The following is a 16,921-nucleotide window of genomic DNA, read 5'->3' as shown; positions in this document are numbered from 1 at the left end:
GTTGCTACAGATGAAGGAGCACAGAGGGTGGGGACAGAGATGTTTAGACAGTTGAGCTTGGCAAGTGCCAGAAGAATGATTGTTATGGGAGATTTTAACTACAGCAGTATAGATTGGGGAAAGGAAGATGCATGTAGCAATAAGGGAATGGAATTTCTAGAATTCTTGAGGGGCAAAGGTCTTAGGCAACATGTAACAGAGGGAACAAGAAGTTCAAGAGTTTTGGATTTGGTTATAGCATCCGAAGAGCTGATAATAACTGAGATGACATCTCTCCCACCAGTTGGAGAGAGTGACCATATGGTTTTGACTTGGAAGATGAATAGACATGCAGGAATATCAGAGACTGGAATGTATGCGGAATTATGAGGCAGGTGATTATAATAGTCTTAGATGTCAACTTGGGGAAGTTTCATGAGGGAGGAATTGGAATGCCGGGATATCATTAGTGCTTGGGAAATTGTGAAGGAATATTTGTTAGCAGCAAATAGTAAGCTGTATTCCACGAGTGAAGAAGAGGACACAATTTGGAGTGAAGTGGAATACAAACAATATTAAACAGGAACAAACTGCATGAGAAAAAGAGGAGCTATGGAAGAAATATAAGGAGACAGGTGAAGAGAAGATGTATGAAGAATATAAGACACAAGCCAAGAGAGTAACTAGTATGGTTAGGAAGGCAAAACTGGAATATGAGAAGAGATCGGCCCTAAGATCCAAAGAAAATCCTAGGGAATTTTTTTAGCTATGTGGCCAGTAGGAGGAGAAATGACCATGGAATAATGACATTGTGGGATAAAAATTGGAATAGAGTGACTAATGCAGAGAACATAGTGGTGTTCAATGAACACTTCATTGGAGTATTTCATCATGGAGGAGTAAATTTTAATAGTAGAGGGGATAGGACAGGTTTAGAGGTTCAGGAGGAGAGTGTGTACCAAATACTGATTGCTCTGGATGTCAGTAAAGCTGTGGGACCGGATGATATTTCACCACGAGTTTTGAGAGAATGTGCTAAAGAACTGACAGCTCCTTGGCTTTTCAATGAAATCTGGCTACGGGAAAGGTGCTCAGGGAATGAAAAGAAGGTAAGATAGTGCCACTGCATAAGGGTGATAGCAGACTGGACGTGTCAATTATAGGCCAGTTTGTGTGTGTCATCAGTAGTTGTTAAGATTGTGAAGAAATTAGCGAGGGAATGTACACAACATTGGGCATATTAGGATAATGTTATCTGTGAGCATCAACATGGATTTGTGAAGGGGCACTCTTGTTTTAGTAATATGCTAGCCTTTTATAATAAAGTTACAAGAGCAGTAGATGAGGGAAAGGCATATATGCCATTTTCCTGGACTTAGCAAAGGCATTTGAAGGATGCCACATGTTACGCTGATATTTAAGTTGCAGCACATGGATTTGGATGTCAGTTGGTGAACTGGATTCAGGATTGGCTGTCCGATAGTTGGTATGGTGGGGCAGTTTCAAGAAGGCAGAGGGTTACAAGTGGGGTCCCACAGGGCTCAGTACTTGGACCTATATTGTTTAACCATTACATCAATGACATTGTCAGTGGATTGCAGGCGGGGGATATTCAGTTGCTTGCGGATGATGTGCAGCTGGGAAGGGTTATTAGTGATAGTGTAGATGTGGTAGCCCTGCAAGAGGATTTGAATAAGCTAGACAGATGAGCAAATGAATGGGGGGGTGTCAATTTATTTAATGCAGCAAAATGTAAAGTCTTGAGGTTTGGGACACATCGATGGGACGCTGCATACTCTATTGGAGGAGCTATGCTGGAGACGAGAGAGAGATCTGGGGTTGATGATTGATAGAAACCTGAAATTTAGGGGACATATTGTAAAAGGTGGTGAAGGTAACACAGAGGATTGCTGCAATAATGAGAAGGACACTGACCTGCAGAGATTAAAGAGTTATCATTACGTTGTATAAAACTCTGATCAGACCACACTTAGACTATTGTTCTCAGATTTGGTCCCCCAGGATTTGAAGGGGATAAATTAACTGTTTAAAGGGTACAAAGGCAGATAACAAAGATGGTTTCAGGATTGTACAATGTTAGTTATGAGGATCAGCTGAGGAAATGTGGACTGCAGAGTTTGGTGAATAGAAGAAGGAGAGATGATATGATTGAGACTTTTAAACTGTTGATAGGTGGTTACAGGGTTGACACTGGGGAGTTCTTTCACTTGGTTGAACAGTGGTAAGGAGTGATGACAAGGGGCCATCCCTGGAAGTTATGAAAGGAAACTGTGAGCTAGAGGGTGAGGAGGAGTGGATTCTTTGCATGGAGGGTGGTTGAACCATGGAATGCATTGCCGGATAGAGTGGTGAGAGCGGGAACAGTCAATGAGGTTAAGGAGTGGTATAGACTTTGTGTTTCCTAGGAGGGCCCACCCACAATGAGTCTTGATAAACTTTGTGTTTCTTAGGAAGGATCTTCCACAATGAGTCTTTTGACTCCATGGAGAACTGAATAATAATCATATCCTGCCTATTCTTGAGGCTTTGTAAATCTATCTTCATACTCCACATTCTAAAGACCACTGACCACCTTTGTGAATTTTCTATGGACCCTTTCTAACATATCCTTGTCACCATGGAAATCCAATGACAACATATTTGCACAATAATCCATATGAAGTCTTATAATGGAATAATAACCTCTTTATTTCTGCATCATTGCCATTATACGATGTGACAACTTTACAGATGCATCCTCTGAATTTCAGGTTCTTATCCACTACTACTCCCAGATATCTGTTCTCCTCCACCTATACTTTGCATCCCATCATTGCTTGCCAGATTTCAGAGTGTAAGGTTTTGAAATCTGGCAAGCAATGAATTTCAAAACCTTACACTTTGCAATACTAAACTAGCAGTTCCGCTTACCTGTCCATTCGTACAATATATTTAAGTCCTGCTGTAAGGCCATAACATTCTGCTGATTCTGCATTGCTCTCCTGGATTTTGCATCATCTGCACAAAGCTGCATATCACACCAGTTAAGCCCATTGCAATATCATTAATATACAAATTGAATAACAGTGGCACTAATACAGACCCCCTGCAGCACACTACTAGTAACTTTCCTCTTTCGAGATGCTGCACCACATATACAACTTTCTGATACCTATCTGACAAACAGTCAACTGATCCAACTCACTGGCCTGTTATCCAATCCCATTTCTTTCCGTCTGGCAGTCAATCAAAAGCTTTTGTAAAATCTTAGTATACTACTGTATATGCATCTCCATAATCCAAGACATTTGTCACCTGGTTATAGTACATAAGTAAGCTGATGTGACAGTGACATGAAATAGCACCTTTTACCAGAGTTGAAGGAATAGACAGCCCCAATTATCATCTAGCTAAGAAACTAGATGATAATTGGGGCTGTCTATTCCTTCCTCAAGCAGTTGTTAGATCATTTCCCTCCTCCTCTTATATTAAAAAACACACAACACTTTGTAAACAAAATTAAAGATATCACACTGGGAAAAAAAGTGATTTATTAGTCAGTTTTGATGTATCTGTCCTTTTCACAGATGTCCCAATCAATGACACAATTCTTCTTTTAAAGACAAATTCCTGCTGATATCACAGAGCTCTTTGCAGATGCTGTGTTCTGGCTATTTTGTGTGGCAAAACAATTTCTATCTACAAAAAGAAGACACAGCCATGGGCTTATTGTTATCTTCCCTCCCCCAATTGCTTACTTTAATATTATATGGAAGCTTTTGAGCAACATGCTCTAGATTCCTTTACTTTAAAACCCAAAGTCTGGCTTAGATACATTGACCATGATTTCGCTATCTGGTCCCATGGCTGCCAGACATTAGACACTTTCCTCAGTCACTTAAAAAACACAAACGCATACAATTCACAATTGAGATTGAAAGTCAGAACACACTTCCTTTTCTAGATACACTTGTCACGTCTTCTTTCTGGCAGTCTTTCCTTCACTGTTTACCGGGACCCACACAAACTCCTACCAGGAGTTTATACAAAAACTAGGTGTCATTAAACACACTAAAAAATAGGGCTTTGAAGATTTGCTTCAGTGAACAAGCATTTAAAGATGAATTAAAAATGATCAGCAATACCTTCCTGAAAAATGGCTACTTTAATCAAAAATAAACTATACTCTTTTTTAGGTTATCTTGGAAGTAAAGAAATATATTACAGGCCATACCGCTTCCAAAGGTAGCAGGATATTAGTTTGCTGTTACTATTGCAACAGTGAAGCATGTCTCATTTGTAACTAAGCAGATGCGTAGAAAATCCCCTAAAAGCCGTCACTGCCTGAATCACACCATTCTACATATAACATTATATTATGATTGCTAATATGAAATTGCATGGCCAAGATGATTCTATACGACTGTGTGCCTTTGGATTTTCTGGAATTAACTGATAGGATGTAACAAAGTAGATGTCATTGGAAATTTTTCTACTTGGTTTAATCCTTTATCCAAGTGTAAGCAACAAGTTTGCATCTGAACTATTTTCAGGACTGGGGCAACTCGTATATAGAAGCTTATGATTTCACATCACTTTCCTTAGTATCCCATAATGCAAAGCACATATCCTTAAGGGTATGTATAATGCTATGCATTATGGGAAGGGTCACTACTCAGACCGGTTTTTGACCTTTATTGAGGTCTTGTCAGTGGGAGCCAGACCCAAATATGACTTCTGCATTACTTCAACCTTGGTATCACCTCTAGGTCTGGCTCCCACTGAAGAGACCTCAATAAAGGTCGAAACCGATCTGGGTAGTGATCCTTCCCATAATGCATAGCATTATACATGTCCACAAGGAGATGTGCTTTGCATTATGGAATACTAAGGAAAGTGATGTGAAGTCAAGCTTCTATATACGAGTTGCCCCGGTCCTGAAAATAGTTCAGGTGCAAGCTTGTTTGCTTACACTTAGATAAAGGATTAAACCAAGTATATAATTTCTTGGTATCTTTAATTTAAAGTAGATGTGATATAATTTATTATAAACTAGCTTAAGATAAGCAGTGATTGTTTACATTATGAAGTGAAGTTCACTCGTCACAATGCACATTTCCGAACATGACATATTTTATTACAATAATATATATATAAACACTCTTATCCCTTCATTAATTTAATGAGGAAGCTCTTCAACACCACTCAGACTGTGGGTAATATCATCAGATTGTGCATCTTAACTAAATAAAAATTCAGAGTTGTCATCTACCATGGAACACATATTTTCCACCACCTCATCTATCATTCCATCAATTGCCTAGAATTTTTTTCTTCAATAATATGGGTTATGCAACTTTTCCATGTGCACTCAGTAATTTTTGGAAATCCTTCCATGACAAGTCTTTCATAATCTGAAATTTGAAAGTTTTATTTTTAGCTGCAACATGCCCCATAATTTGTGCCCAGATGAGTTCTATGGAGTTAAGTTCACAATGGTATGGTGGAAAACAAATAACTGTGCATCCTTTCTGTTCGCCAGTACTGTCAAGGCAATATTTTTTAAACTGCCTCTTGACATTTGCTGCCAAGTTCAATAGTTCTGTTTTCACCATATCGGAAGCAAAACTGATTCCTTTTTCCTTCAGCTACTTCTGAATATCCTTTTGCATGTAACCTGAGATGCCACATTTTCCAGTCGGACAGAATGGTGAGGCGCATTGTCCATTACAATAACGGTGTTAGGCTCAATGTTTGGCAAAAACATGTTCATGAATCAATGTTCATAGTGCTTTCCATCCATAATCGCCTTGTGATTTGTCCATCAAGGGCCCCCTGGTATAAATCCATCTTCGCTGCCACCTTGTGTTATGATTATACCCCTTTCCACTCGGCCTGGCATTAAGTCCAACAAAAAATGCTTGACAAGCACTTTTTACTGTCGTGTCCAGGAGAACTTTAGTGCAGGTGTGACCGGCATTCACACAGGTTTCATCTGTATAATAAATTTTTCATCCCTCGTGAAGACATTTCCTGACAGATTGCAAATACTGGCGTTTATTTTTCACTTTTTTACTTTTTCACTTGGTGAAAAATAAACTTTCAACATCTTTCTCTAAATCCAGAGTAATTTATTAAAAAAGGGTGGCACACCATTTGGCAACTCCTATAGGTAGAGATGACCTGCGAATGCTTCTGCCTGGTATCTCAGCTTGGGCCTGGCTCCCACTGAAGAGACCTCAATATCGACATCGACAGAACGCAGCGGATTCCAGAGACAGTTCCCGAGAAAGCTCCGGCCGAAGGCAGACATCTACCTCTCAAGAAGATCCAGTTTCAACTGCCCGAAAAGAGAGCTCCATGCTCAGATTCCGCAGTAGTACCCCAGCTTTGGTAAGACCTTTTTTTCTTTTTATTGCCTGTTTTATCCGTCTATTCTGGTATCGCTTTGTTTGCGGTGAGGAACGCCCAACGTTCCTCGATTTTGCCCTCCCTTACATCCCCTTTCTACACCCAGTAGTCAGGAATTTCTGTAACCATGTCGCATTTTTTGCCTAGAACTAGGACGCTCGGTATCGAGCTCACGAAGCCCGTAGATCAGCAGGCGTTAGCGAGAGCTCTAATCGAAACAGTAGGGGCTGAAAATATATACGGTTTTATACCTTATGGGAACAATAGATTCCAAATAGTGGTCAAAAGCGAACAAACAAAAAAGAAATTATTAGAGGGTTTCATTTGTTGTGGACAAACAATCAGACCGTTTCTAGTAGGGAGCCTACACAAAACGCTAAAAATAACCAGGTTTCCACTAGAATACCTAGAGAATGAACCTGAAGTCAAGAAATTCTTTAGCCAATGGGGGAAAATTCACGAGATTAAAGCAATGGAGTACGCAGACTATAAAGGATGGAAAACAGGAGTCGTCGAAATCCAGATTGAAATGAAAAAAGAAGTCCCCAACTTCGTTTTTTTTGGGGGGGAACGAGGGTAATGATCAACTACCCGGGTGTGAAAAGAAGGTGCTTTAGATGTAACTCGGAAGAACACCTTGGAGCAGATTTCCCTCGAATACAATGCAGAAATTGCAAAGCATCAAAACATAAAATAGAAAGCTGTACGGAACCTTGTCTGAAGTGTGGGGATCTGACCCACAAAGTGGACACATGTCCAAACAGGACAAGCTCAGAAGCAATTGGAGGGACCATAACACCGATTAGGGCTACACCCATCGGGAAGCCTGAGACAGTAGCAAGGAGCGATTTTCCGGAGCTCTGCCAACAGGCTGAAAAGGGAGCATCAACGGAAATCACAACCTCCACAAAAACCCAAAAGATATCCAAGGCAAGCCGCCACACGCAGGACAACATCGCCAGCATCAAGTTGGCAAACTATGAAACGCGCAGGAAAGAGGAAGAAGTCACACCCAGTGCCCCAACAAAGCGCACAAGAGAAACGGAATCAAAAGAAAAGAAAAAAGCGAAACAAAGCAGCCTGATGTCATCGGAGGACGAGACAGAGTATACCCATACTAAAGGTCGTTGTCAAACAATAGGCACAAAGCCCCTCGACAATGACGTAACAATGCTAGAGAGCCTACCCCCAGTAAGGGATCAACCGACAGAACCACAAGTCCACGAAATGAACTCTGAAGACGAAGGGGAGAGGGACTCCCCAAACAGGCTCGTCATTGACTCGGGTGCTGAATGTGAAACCAGCACCGACGAGGAACCAGAACTGGCCTGCATAGAACCACCAACAGATAACGCCCCCCCCCTCATACCAACACCAACATGGAAGTTAAAATCGCAACCTTAAACACTAACGGACTACGCAACCTCTTTGCGCAAAGCGCTGTCTGGAGGCTAATGTTAACACACAAAATCAATATCCTCCTGATACAAGAAACCCATTTCTATAAGCACTGGGACGTGGAGAACTTCTCGAGAAGCTATCTGGTCACCAGCTACTGGTGCTTCGGGGATGCTCACTCGCGAGGGGGTTCTTCAACGTCCAAAAAGACGCCACAGGACGCCTAGTAATGGTGGACTGGAAGTACGGTGGCTGTACCATCCGACTGGCTGCAGTTTACGCCCCGAACAATCCATACCACAGAACTGATCTCTTCTCTGCCCTTGAAAACTATCTCCTGGGAGCAGAACACCTAATAGTTGCAGGAGACTGGAACTATGTGGAAGACACACGTCTAGACAAAATCGGTGGGAATCCAAACAACGGAACTGGCGGCATTGCCGCTTTAAAACAATGCTGTATTAATTTTGATCTCGTCGATATCTGGAGGCAGAATAACCCCTCCAAATTAGAAACTACGTGGTGCTGCGGCCAGATAGCGACAAGACTAGACAGGGTGTACGTGTCCCAAAACTTGGAACAATATGTTCAGAGGATACGTCACACTGCAGTGCACAACATGACAACCAACCACAAAATGGTCATACTCAAAATCACGCTCCCAGAGGTTATGGAAACAGCCAGAGGGCCTTGGAGGCTTCCTCCCACCTTTCCCAGTCTTTTTAGCGACCAGCTACAGAACCTCTGTGACAGATGGACAAACACCAACTGGGACTGGGAAAACTGGCTGAGCTTCAAGTGGCAGGCTAGGGAACTGTTCCAAAAATGCGGGCGCGAAAGGGCCTACCAACAACGCAAACGGCTGAGGGATCTCTACAGGGAACTCGGCTGGTACCGGACAAACGAACGGAGCGGAGTTCCCTGGGGACATCTTATCAGGCAAGTAGAAATAGAGCTGCAGCAAGAGCGGCAGAGTAGAGTCGAAGACCTCGATTTTCGAACGAGACTCTATCTCAGAAATTTGGAAACACCTTCCGCCGCATTCTACAACCAACAACGGGTGGCGGCTAATGATGAGAAAACGATTCACCAGATCGAGGAGAAGGGCCTGATTTTACGCTCAACCAACGAAATACTCCGTCACTTTCATCAGCAGTATATCGGTATCTTCTCTGACCGGCAGGGCACGGATGACTTCAGTGAGTGGGACGCAACACGTTTTCCCGATCATCTTAGTGCCCTGCAGGACAGGCCGATAACTGCAGCCGAATTAAAGGCCACGTGCAGAATGATGAAAACAAAGAAGATTCCAGGGCCAGACTGACTGGGGATAGAATTCTATAGATCTATCTGGGAATTTGCATTGGCAGCGTTAATAAACATCTTTAACGAATTCCTCACTTCAGGAAACATCCCCGAGGAATTCGTTAAGAGCCACACCATCTTTATCCCCAAGAAAGACCGAGATCGGACTTTGTCGAATACCTGACATCCAATCTCCCTAACCAACGTAGACTACAAGATTTTTGCAAAAATTATCTGCACGCGCCTTAAGGGCGGTATCGAAAAAATAATAACAAGCTCACAGGTCTACGGGATCCCTGGTAGATCTATGGAATTCAATCTCTTTTTGTTAAGAGACTTGATCAAACTGGCCAAAGAGAAAAAATACCCCCTGGCACTTCTCTCCACCGACCTGGAGAAAGCGTTTGACAGCGTCAACCACAGGTACTTGCAGAACATCCTACAAAAAACAGGCGTGGGCCCGAGACTTCGGCGTACAATTAAAAACACGTATGCGGAAGCCACGACCCAACTATCTATTAATGGGTTTCTAACAGAACCAATCTGCATAAAGAGAGGGGTTAGGCAAGGCTGCCCGCTAAGCCTCCTCCTCTTCTCCCTAGTATTAGAACCCCTAATCAAAAGAATTGATAACATCCCTGCAATTAACGGTATTCCACTGCCCCAAGGCTCCAGACAATGCAAAATAGTGGCATATGCAGACGATGTAGTGGCTACACTCAGAGACTCTGAGTCCATCTATATCTATCTGCACACGCTGCAAAAATTCAGCATAGTCAGTGGTCTTCGCGTTAACGTACAAAAAACCAAAATCAAAAGTTTCGGAAATTTCCATAGCACTGGACTTCCCTATGGTTTAACGCTACAGACACAGCCCCTAACTATACTAGGCGTGCCCTTTTCAGACACCCTAGCACTACCAATCCAAAAATTGCAGGAGACAAGCAGGGAAAGGATAAGGCTGTTCAAACCAACCTTCTTCTCCTTTTATGGCAGAGCGACAGTAATAAAAACAATCGTCACCCCAATGCTGATGCACACTGTCAATATCACAGGCATCACACTGGCACAAGAAAATAAATCAAAAGAACTCCTGGATTTCTTCTGGAATGGGAGAAAACGCGAAGTAAAGAAAGAATACCTACAACTCAAACAGGAAGAAGGGGGTTATGCTCTGCCTGATCACAAAAGCTTGCTACAAGCAAACACGTTCAAAACCGTACGGAAGGCCTTAAACTCCAACCACATTTCTGTCCTACTAATTAGATATTTTATAGGACTTTTCCTCCCCCTCTTTGGGATCACGGACTATGCTGGACCCCACGCAAGGGGGGGTGCCCAAGTGGTACCGTACAGTAGTGAAATCGATCACAACACTCAGAGACAGAGGAATAGCAATCCTCACACACAAACCCAAAGCAGTATACTGGGATTTCTTCCAACTTTCCAGGCGTGATACACCCAATATTAGTACAAATAATGAAATTCTCTTCAGAAACATCAAAAATAGTTGGGGACAGCCTTTTCATCGGGATCTAGCCTGGAGAATAGCCTACGGGCGGCTCCCGGTGAAACAGGTGAAATCCCGGTATGTACCTAACCCATGCGACCCATTCTGCGATGTCTGCTGGGACGTGGAAATGGTGGACCACTTCTTTTATTTTTGCCCACCAGCCCAACACATCTGGCGGAGACTCAGCACAGCATTGGGAATCCCCATGCTGACAGTAGAAGAGGTCGTATGACTACAATTCCCGCCACCAGTCCAAAAAACCCAAAAGTTCACTATCTTCCTAATCAATGTACTAAAATATCACATCTAGAAAGTATGGAAAAAATCTCAGGTATGAGGTGCAAATTTAATGTATGCAAGAATAAGAAAAGGTTTCTTTTTCTACTTACCCAAATTTCTTGCACAAGAAAGGCACTTACTAGGAGACTTTAAATTTGTGAATCAATACTGCAAACCACCGACAATATGCTTTCTTATACAGGAACGCATCAAGCCCTGTATATCTATTTAGAACCCACCATCCCCCCCTACCCCAGGAAAAAGAATAACCACTCTGTCTCCCCTAGCCACAAAGCTTTCGCTGGCACGGTTTCTTTACTCCAAACAAGGGGGGGAGAGCTGAGAACCCGGGCGGCAAAGGCTTACTGCGAGGCAGTGCCGCTCCTCGTGAGCGGCATCTCCCGGGCCAGTCTCTTCCCCATTCTAAGTCCCAGTGGTACCAGGTATACAAGTTCCTCAGTAAGTTCCTATTCATTCCTACTTACTGGACCTTAAGTCCTGTTATTTTAGATTTAAAATAAATATTTAAATAAGTCCTATTATTTACATCTTGTCTTTTTAAAAAAAAAAAAAAAAAAAAAAAATTTTTTTTACCTGGAATAAAAATAAGGATATTATATCTAGTAACATAAAAAGAACCTCCATTAATACTGGAGTAAATCATTACTTTAGATAAAATAATATGTGAACTATAGACAAAAGTCTATGTTTAACCTTTTTCTGAACAGATAAATTGAGATTATATGTTACAGACCAATTAGCCAATAAGGCTAAACAGGTTGACTGAGGCCTCTTTTTACCTCCTACTATCCTACTCTATCTTATATCATACTCCTCTTTTACTGTCTGCTGATCCTCAGCATGCTTTATTCTCCAAAGGCCAATGATGAGAGACATGAACTCCCATTCTACCTCAATAAAGGTCGAAACTAGTCTGGGTAGTGGCCCTTCCCTTAATGCATAACATTAGACATATCCGCAAGGACATGTGTTTAGCATTATAGGAGATACTGAGATAGGAGTGTTGGTATCTTGCTCCACCTTTGCAACAAGTTGCCCTGATGTTGTACCACCTTAACCCAGTCCTGAAGATACTTTCAGGCGCAAACTTTGTTTGCTCACACTTGGATAAAGGATTAAACTAAATTTATTATAGTCTAATCAAGTGAAAAATAAACTTTCAACATTCTCTATGATGGTCAACATGGGTTGGTGAAGAGCAGGTCTTGTATCAGCAATCTGCTTATGTTTTATGATAAGGTGACAAATGTGTTGGATAAGGGAGAATCATATACGGTGATATTTTTGAACTTTGCAAAAGCATTATAGATTATATTATAGATTATAATAAGTTGGTAAATTATATATTTAGTTTAATTCTTTATCCAAGTGTAAGCAAACAAAGTTTGACTCTGAAGTATCTTCAAGACTAAAAAAAAAAAAAAAAAAAAAAAAAAAAAAATCTGGTTTGTTTTTTCTTCTTTTTGTCCTCTTTCAGATTAGAATTTTTGGTGTAAAAAAGGTCTATGTCTATTCCACACAGGAGGGGGTATCCTGAGAACCTGGGCTGCAAAGGCTTACACCGAGGCAGTGCAGCTCCTTGTGGGCTGCATCACCCAGGCCAGGCTCTGCCCCTGCTCTTCTCAGTATTAAACTGGTCATTCTGGTTGAAATTTCAGAATTTTCCTAGTTTCTTACAAAGTGTTATATGTAATTTTAAAGGTTATTTACCAGTTCCTCTTTTTCATGTGGTGCTTCTTTCATTTGTTTTTCCCCACTTTCCTCGGCAGACACCTGAAGAGGTGACTGACTGGGGAAAGCTGAAAAGAACGGATGGAGGGAGATAATGTCGGAGATCTGCTTGGTGCTGACATTTAAGTCAGGCCAAGTAGATCTACTGAGGCCTCTTTTAACTATCTACTGCTATCCACTCTATCTTTCTTCTCCTCTCTCACTATCAAGCTGACTCTCAGCACAGCTTTTTTTTAAATCTAAAGAGGCCAGTGATGAAAGGCATGAACTCCCATTCGACCTCAATAAAGGTCGAAACTAGTCTGGGTAGTGGCCCTTCCCTTAATGCATAATATTAGACATATTTGCAAGGAGATATGTTTTGCATTATAGGAGATACTGAGATAGGAGTGTTGGTAGCTTGCTACACCTTTGCAACGAGTTGCCCTGGTGTTGTACCACCTTACCCCAGTCCTGAAGATACTTTCAGGCACAAACTTTGTTTGCTCACACTTGGATAAAGGATTAAACCAAATTTATTATACTCTAACCAAGTAAAAAATAAACTTTCAACATATTCACAACACTTGGATATTACTATAAATCCAAAACTGTTCGTACTTCCCATCCACTGTCTTAATAAGACATAATCAAAAGAATATTAGGAAAATTATAGATGCATTTTATTGGAAAACAAGAAAAATTTTGATAAAATCAACATTATTTGTAATAAAACATTTTCAGCATCTTTTTTATGCATGTATAAAAGTAATTTTATCCTTCATATTGTCATAATTTTATATTTAAGAAACTTCCTAATTACCAATGAGCATACTATGTACAACCTGAGTTCGTCATTTTTTAACAAAATATCAATTTCGCTTACCACTTAAATTTGAATTCAAAATTACTCTATATAAAATGAGTAGTCAGACCGGCTTAAAAATATAATAACAAAAAACATGCTGATATATAGTGCTGTAGAAGATAGTTATTTTCTACACTGTACAGGTATTACAAGATTAAATGGCATCACTACTGCCATCATTATTCTTCTCAACCTCGGCAAACTCTTTTTTTTGTTCTCTGTTGTTTACCTAATGTAGATTATTTAAGAAAAGAAATAGCAAAATCAGAAAATTTTACAGTACACTCTTTATTTAAACAGCAAATTAATAAATATAGTAATTAATTTCAAAAAAGCGTATTATATATATACCAAAATTCACTGACTAATGCCTATTCTACTGCTTAGTGTAATGAAGACTGAAGTAATCCTGTTTTATAAGTGAGGAAGGAATCAAAATGTTTGTATCTCTCAGCTTGAAACCACCTTTGGTAACTTTTTAGCATTATGTACTAAAAGTCGCTGACTAATGCTATCCTACTGCTTAGAGGATTTATGTATTATATCAGTGAAACAAATAAATGTGGACAATCCTCCAGAATATACTCTCAAAATTAGCAAATTTAAATTTGAACGGCATGGCATTATTTGCTTTTTTTTCTTATACATATATATTAATGCTATTATAACAGACACAAAGATCTAATTTATTCCAGTAAATCGACTGTTATGGCAGAATTCATATGAAGAGACATTCACTACTGTCCTCTAATAAAACACCTGTTTTTTAAGCTAGTAAGAACAGTACACGATTGTGTCATGAAATCAATTGACAGATGTCTTTTTCATTCCAATGCTACTAGATCAATTCTTATGATTATTATATGATACCATAGTGTTAGATCCGTTCCCCAAGCCCCACTGGAAGTGTGGAAAAGTCTATCACGCTAACTCTCCATGCAAAAATCCTACTTTTATTTGCTTTCAAAACTTGGAGATTCTTTCCTTTTTATTTCTACCTTGAAATGAAAAATAACCTTTCCTAGTGTCCATCTGGTAATCACCTTCCAGTAACTTAGGTTTCAATAGCATTTACCATTCTCTGAATCTGTCCTCCTAGCTGATTGTTCAGTCCTGCTGTTATCATTGTTATCTATTTTGTACATTTTCCAAAGGTTCTTCATCTGCACAGAGTTCAAGAGACCAGATCTGTATGCATAGTGGTTCCAGTGTGGTCTGATTAACACTCTTGCTGCCAATCGCACTCAGTAAAATGTCATTCATCTGTTGCAGGCATTATTATTATTATTAACATTTGACCTCCATGGAGTCAGAGACTCATCGTGGGAGGTACTCACTATTGCATACAATGCTCATCCAACCATGTCTTAAACTGATTCAATCGCTGCTTGGTGTCGCACTGATTAGATCGTCGGCTTGTCGAGAGCTCCTGAAAAGATTAGTAGTATTTTGTGTTAACATTGGCAATTTTACTAGAATTTTAAGTAGTATTGTTTGCTTTTTGTTTCTTGGTGTCTGTTCAATTTTTGTGTGTTTTCTGTTATTTTAATTATTATTTTTAAGATAAGATAGTGTACATATGGCACTGATAAAGAAAAAAATTGCGGCCAGGTCACCATGTTTGTTTAAGAGTTTTGATGTAAACGAATTTATGCAATGTGCTGTCAGTGAGATGTATGCTTTGTGAAGAGCAGTGGGAGTCTGGTTAGAGGGTGATAGTGGAGTTAATATGTGCAGAAAGTGTAAAGAGAATGAGGATCTCAAGCGTGTTTTGTGTGGTGAGAGTGATATCGTTAACGATAGCCAGAATGTAGAAAATGGCGGTGTGCTAGAGAATTGCATGGTAGTGCCAGATAGGTGTGAGAGTGTCGTTGAAAGTGTAAATGAAGGTAGAAATACAGAACGAATGGATGATTTGATTGATAATGAAAATGGTGAGATAAATGCGAGTAGTGAAATTGCCCGTTTGAACGGTGCGATACACAGAGCTAAAAGGCAACTGGAACGTATGGAAAAATGTGTGTTAAACATACCGACAAATAACCGGCGAAAGTCTGTGACGACAAATAATAGAATGTTCATAAACGTCAGTAAAATGAAGGAGTGAGTGCTGTATGGGGGATTCGCTATTAAGAGGTGTGATAGTTGAGAGTTTGACGAAGTCGTGCCGTACCAGCCGGGTGAGAACATAAAGAACGTCAGCGAATCTATTCGAGTGCAAAAACAGAGGGTGAAAGAGATGATAATCGTGGCAGGAACAAATGATTTGAAAGAGGACAAAATGGAAATGATAGAGGATGTGAGGGAATTACTTGAGGTAGCAAAAGAGAAGAGTGAGAGAGTTAGGATGGTGAGTATCTTACCGTGGTATGACAGCGAAGTGTTTAGAAGGAGGGCCATAATTGCCAATGACTTTATGCGTGGGTTATGCATGGAGAGTGGTGTGGAATTTGTGGATATGTGGAATGAGTTCGATGGGCAAAAGGACATATAAGATGGATGGGTTACATTTGAATGGAGTTGGTGTACGGAGGCTTGAAAAAGTGTTGATGAATGATGTGGAAGTGAATGTACAGACTCAGGGAAACTAGATTTATTAAGAGCGGGGGGTAGAATGCAGACTTTAGGAAGGCAGTCGAGTGTATGAATGAGTATATTATGCCCGAGCGAGTACGAAGGATAACAAATCAGAATGGAATAGTTAGTATAAGGCATCAAAGTAGGGATGGGACAAATGGGCTTCTGCAATTCATGTACACTAATGCCAGGAGTATTAGGAACAAGAAGGAAGAGGTTTTGGCCTTGGTTGGCACTTCCAGGCCACAGGTTGTTGGTATTAGTGAAACATGGCTGACAGAAGATGATAAAGCTAGTGGGATTGAATGTGACGGGTATAGCGTGTTCAGGAGTGACAGGGTGAATAAAAAGGGGGGAGGAGCGTTATTGATGATAGCTGATGAGTTGCAGCCAAGGAGTATAGAAGTTGAACTGCAAGATGGGGAAAAAAAGCACATTTGAGGCTGTTTGGTGTGAGATAGAATCTAGCAGAACAAAATATACAATTGGGTGATGGAATAGATGGTGGGGATAGCATGCATAAGCAAATAGAAGAAATGAGTGGAAGGAGGGTAATTATTATGGGTGATTTCAATTATGGTAACATTGACTGGAAAGAAGAGAGGGCATATGGGAGGAAGGAATTGGATTTTATGCGGTTATTAAGGGACAACTATCTACAGCAACATGTAGTGGAAAATACCAGGGGCCAGAGAGTGCCGGACCTAGTAATTGCAACTGAGAATGTGGCTGTAACGAACATGACCATGTTGCCACCAATTGGTGAGAGTGACCATAAGGTCATGACTTGGGAGGTGGCTAAAGGAGTGGAATTTACAATTTAGACAGGGTACATGTGGAATTACCGGGCTGGTAAGTAT

General features: G+C 40.6%; 1 protein-coding gene across 2 annotated transcripts in view; it reads right to left on the bottom strand.

Moving 5' to 3' along the window:
* LOC150105673 (uncharacterized) overlaps positions 1-16,921 on the bottom strand; it is a 211,184-nt gene that overhangs the window by 8,023 nt on the left and 186,240 nt on the right. The window contains exon 12 of one of the 2 annotated variants that reach the window (XM_090394994.1): positions 13,428-13,713. The exons of the other annotated variant lie outside the window; for it this stretch is intronic. Within the exon in view, the coding sequence (XP_090251120.1) occupies positions 13,639-13,713 (75 nt within the window). The 3' untranslated portion in view covers positions 13,428-13,638. Of the gene's footprint in view, positions 1-13,427; positions 13,714-16,921 lie in introns of those variants that run through there. 2 annotated transcript variants of the gene reach the window in all.

This window comes from Typopeltis vanoorti, chromosome 6 (assembly GCF_054136105.1).
Source record: "Typopeltis vanoorti isolate ZY-2024b chromosome 6, IOZ_Tvanoo_1.0, whole genome shotgun sequence".
In the NCBI taxonomy this organism is placed as follows: domain Eukaryota; kingdom Metazoa; phylum Arthropoda; class Arachnida; order Uropygi; family Thelyphonidae; genus Typopeltis; species Typopeltis vanoorti.
This window is presented reverse-complemented; position numbering and strand designations above follow the sequence as displayed.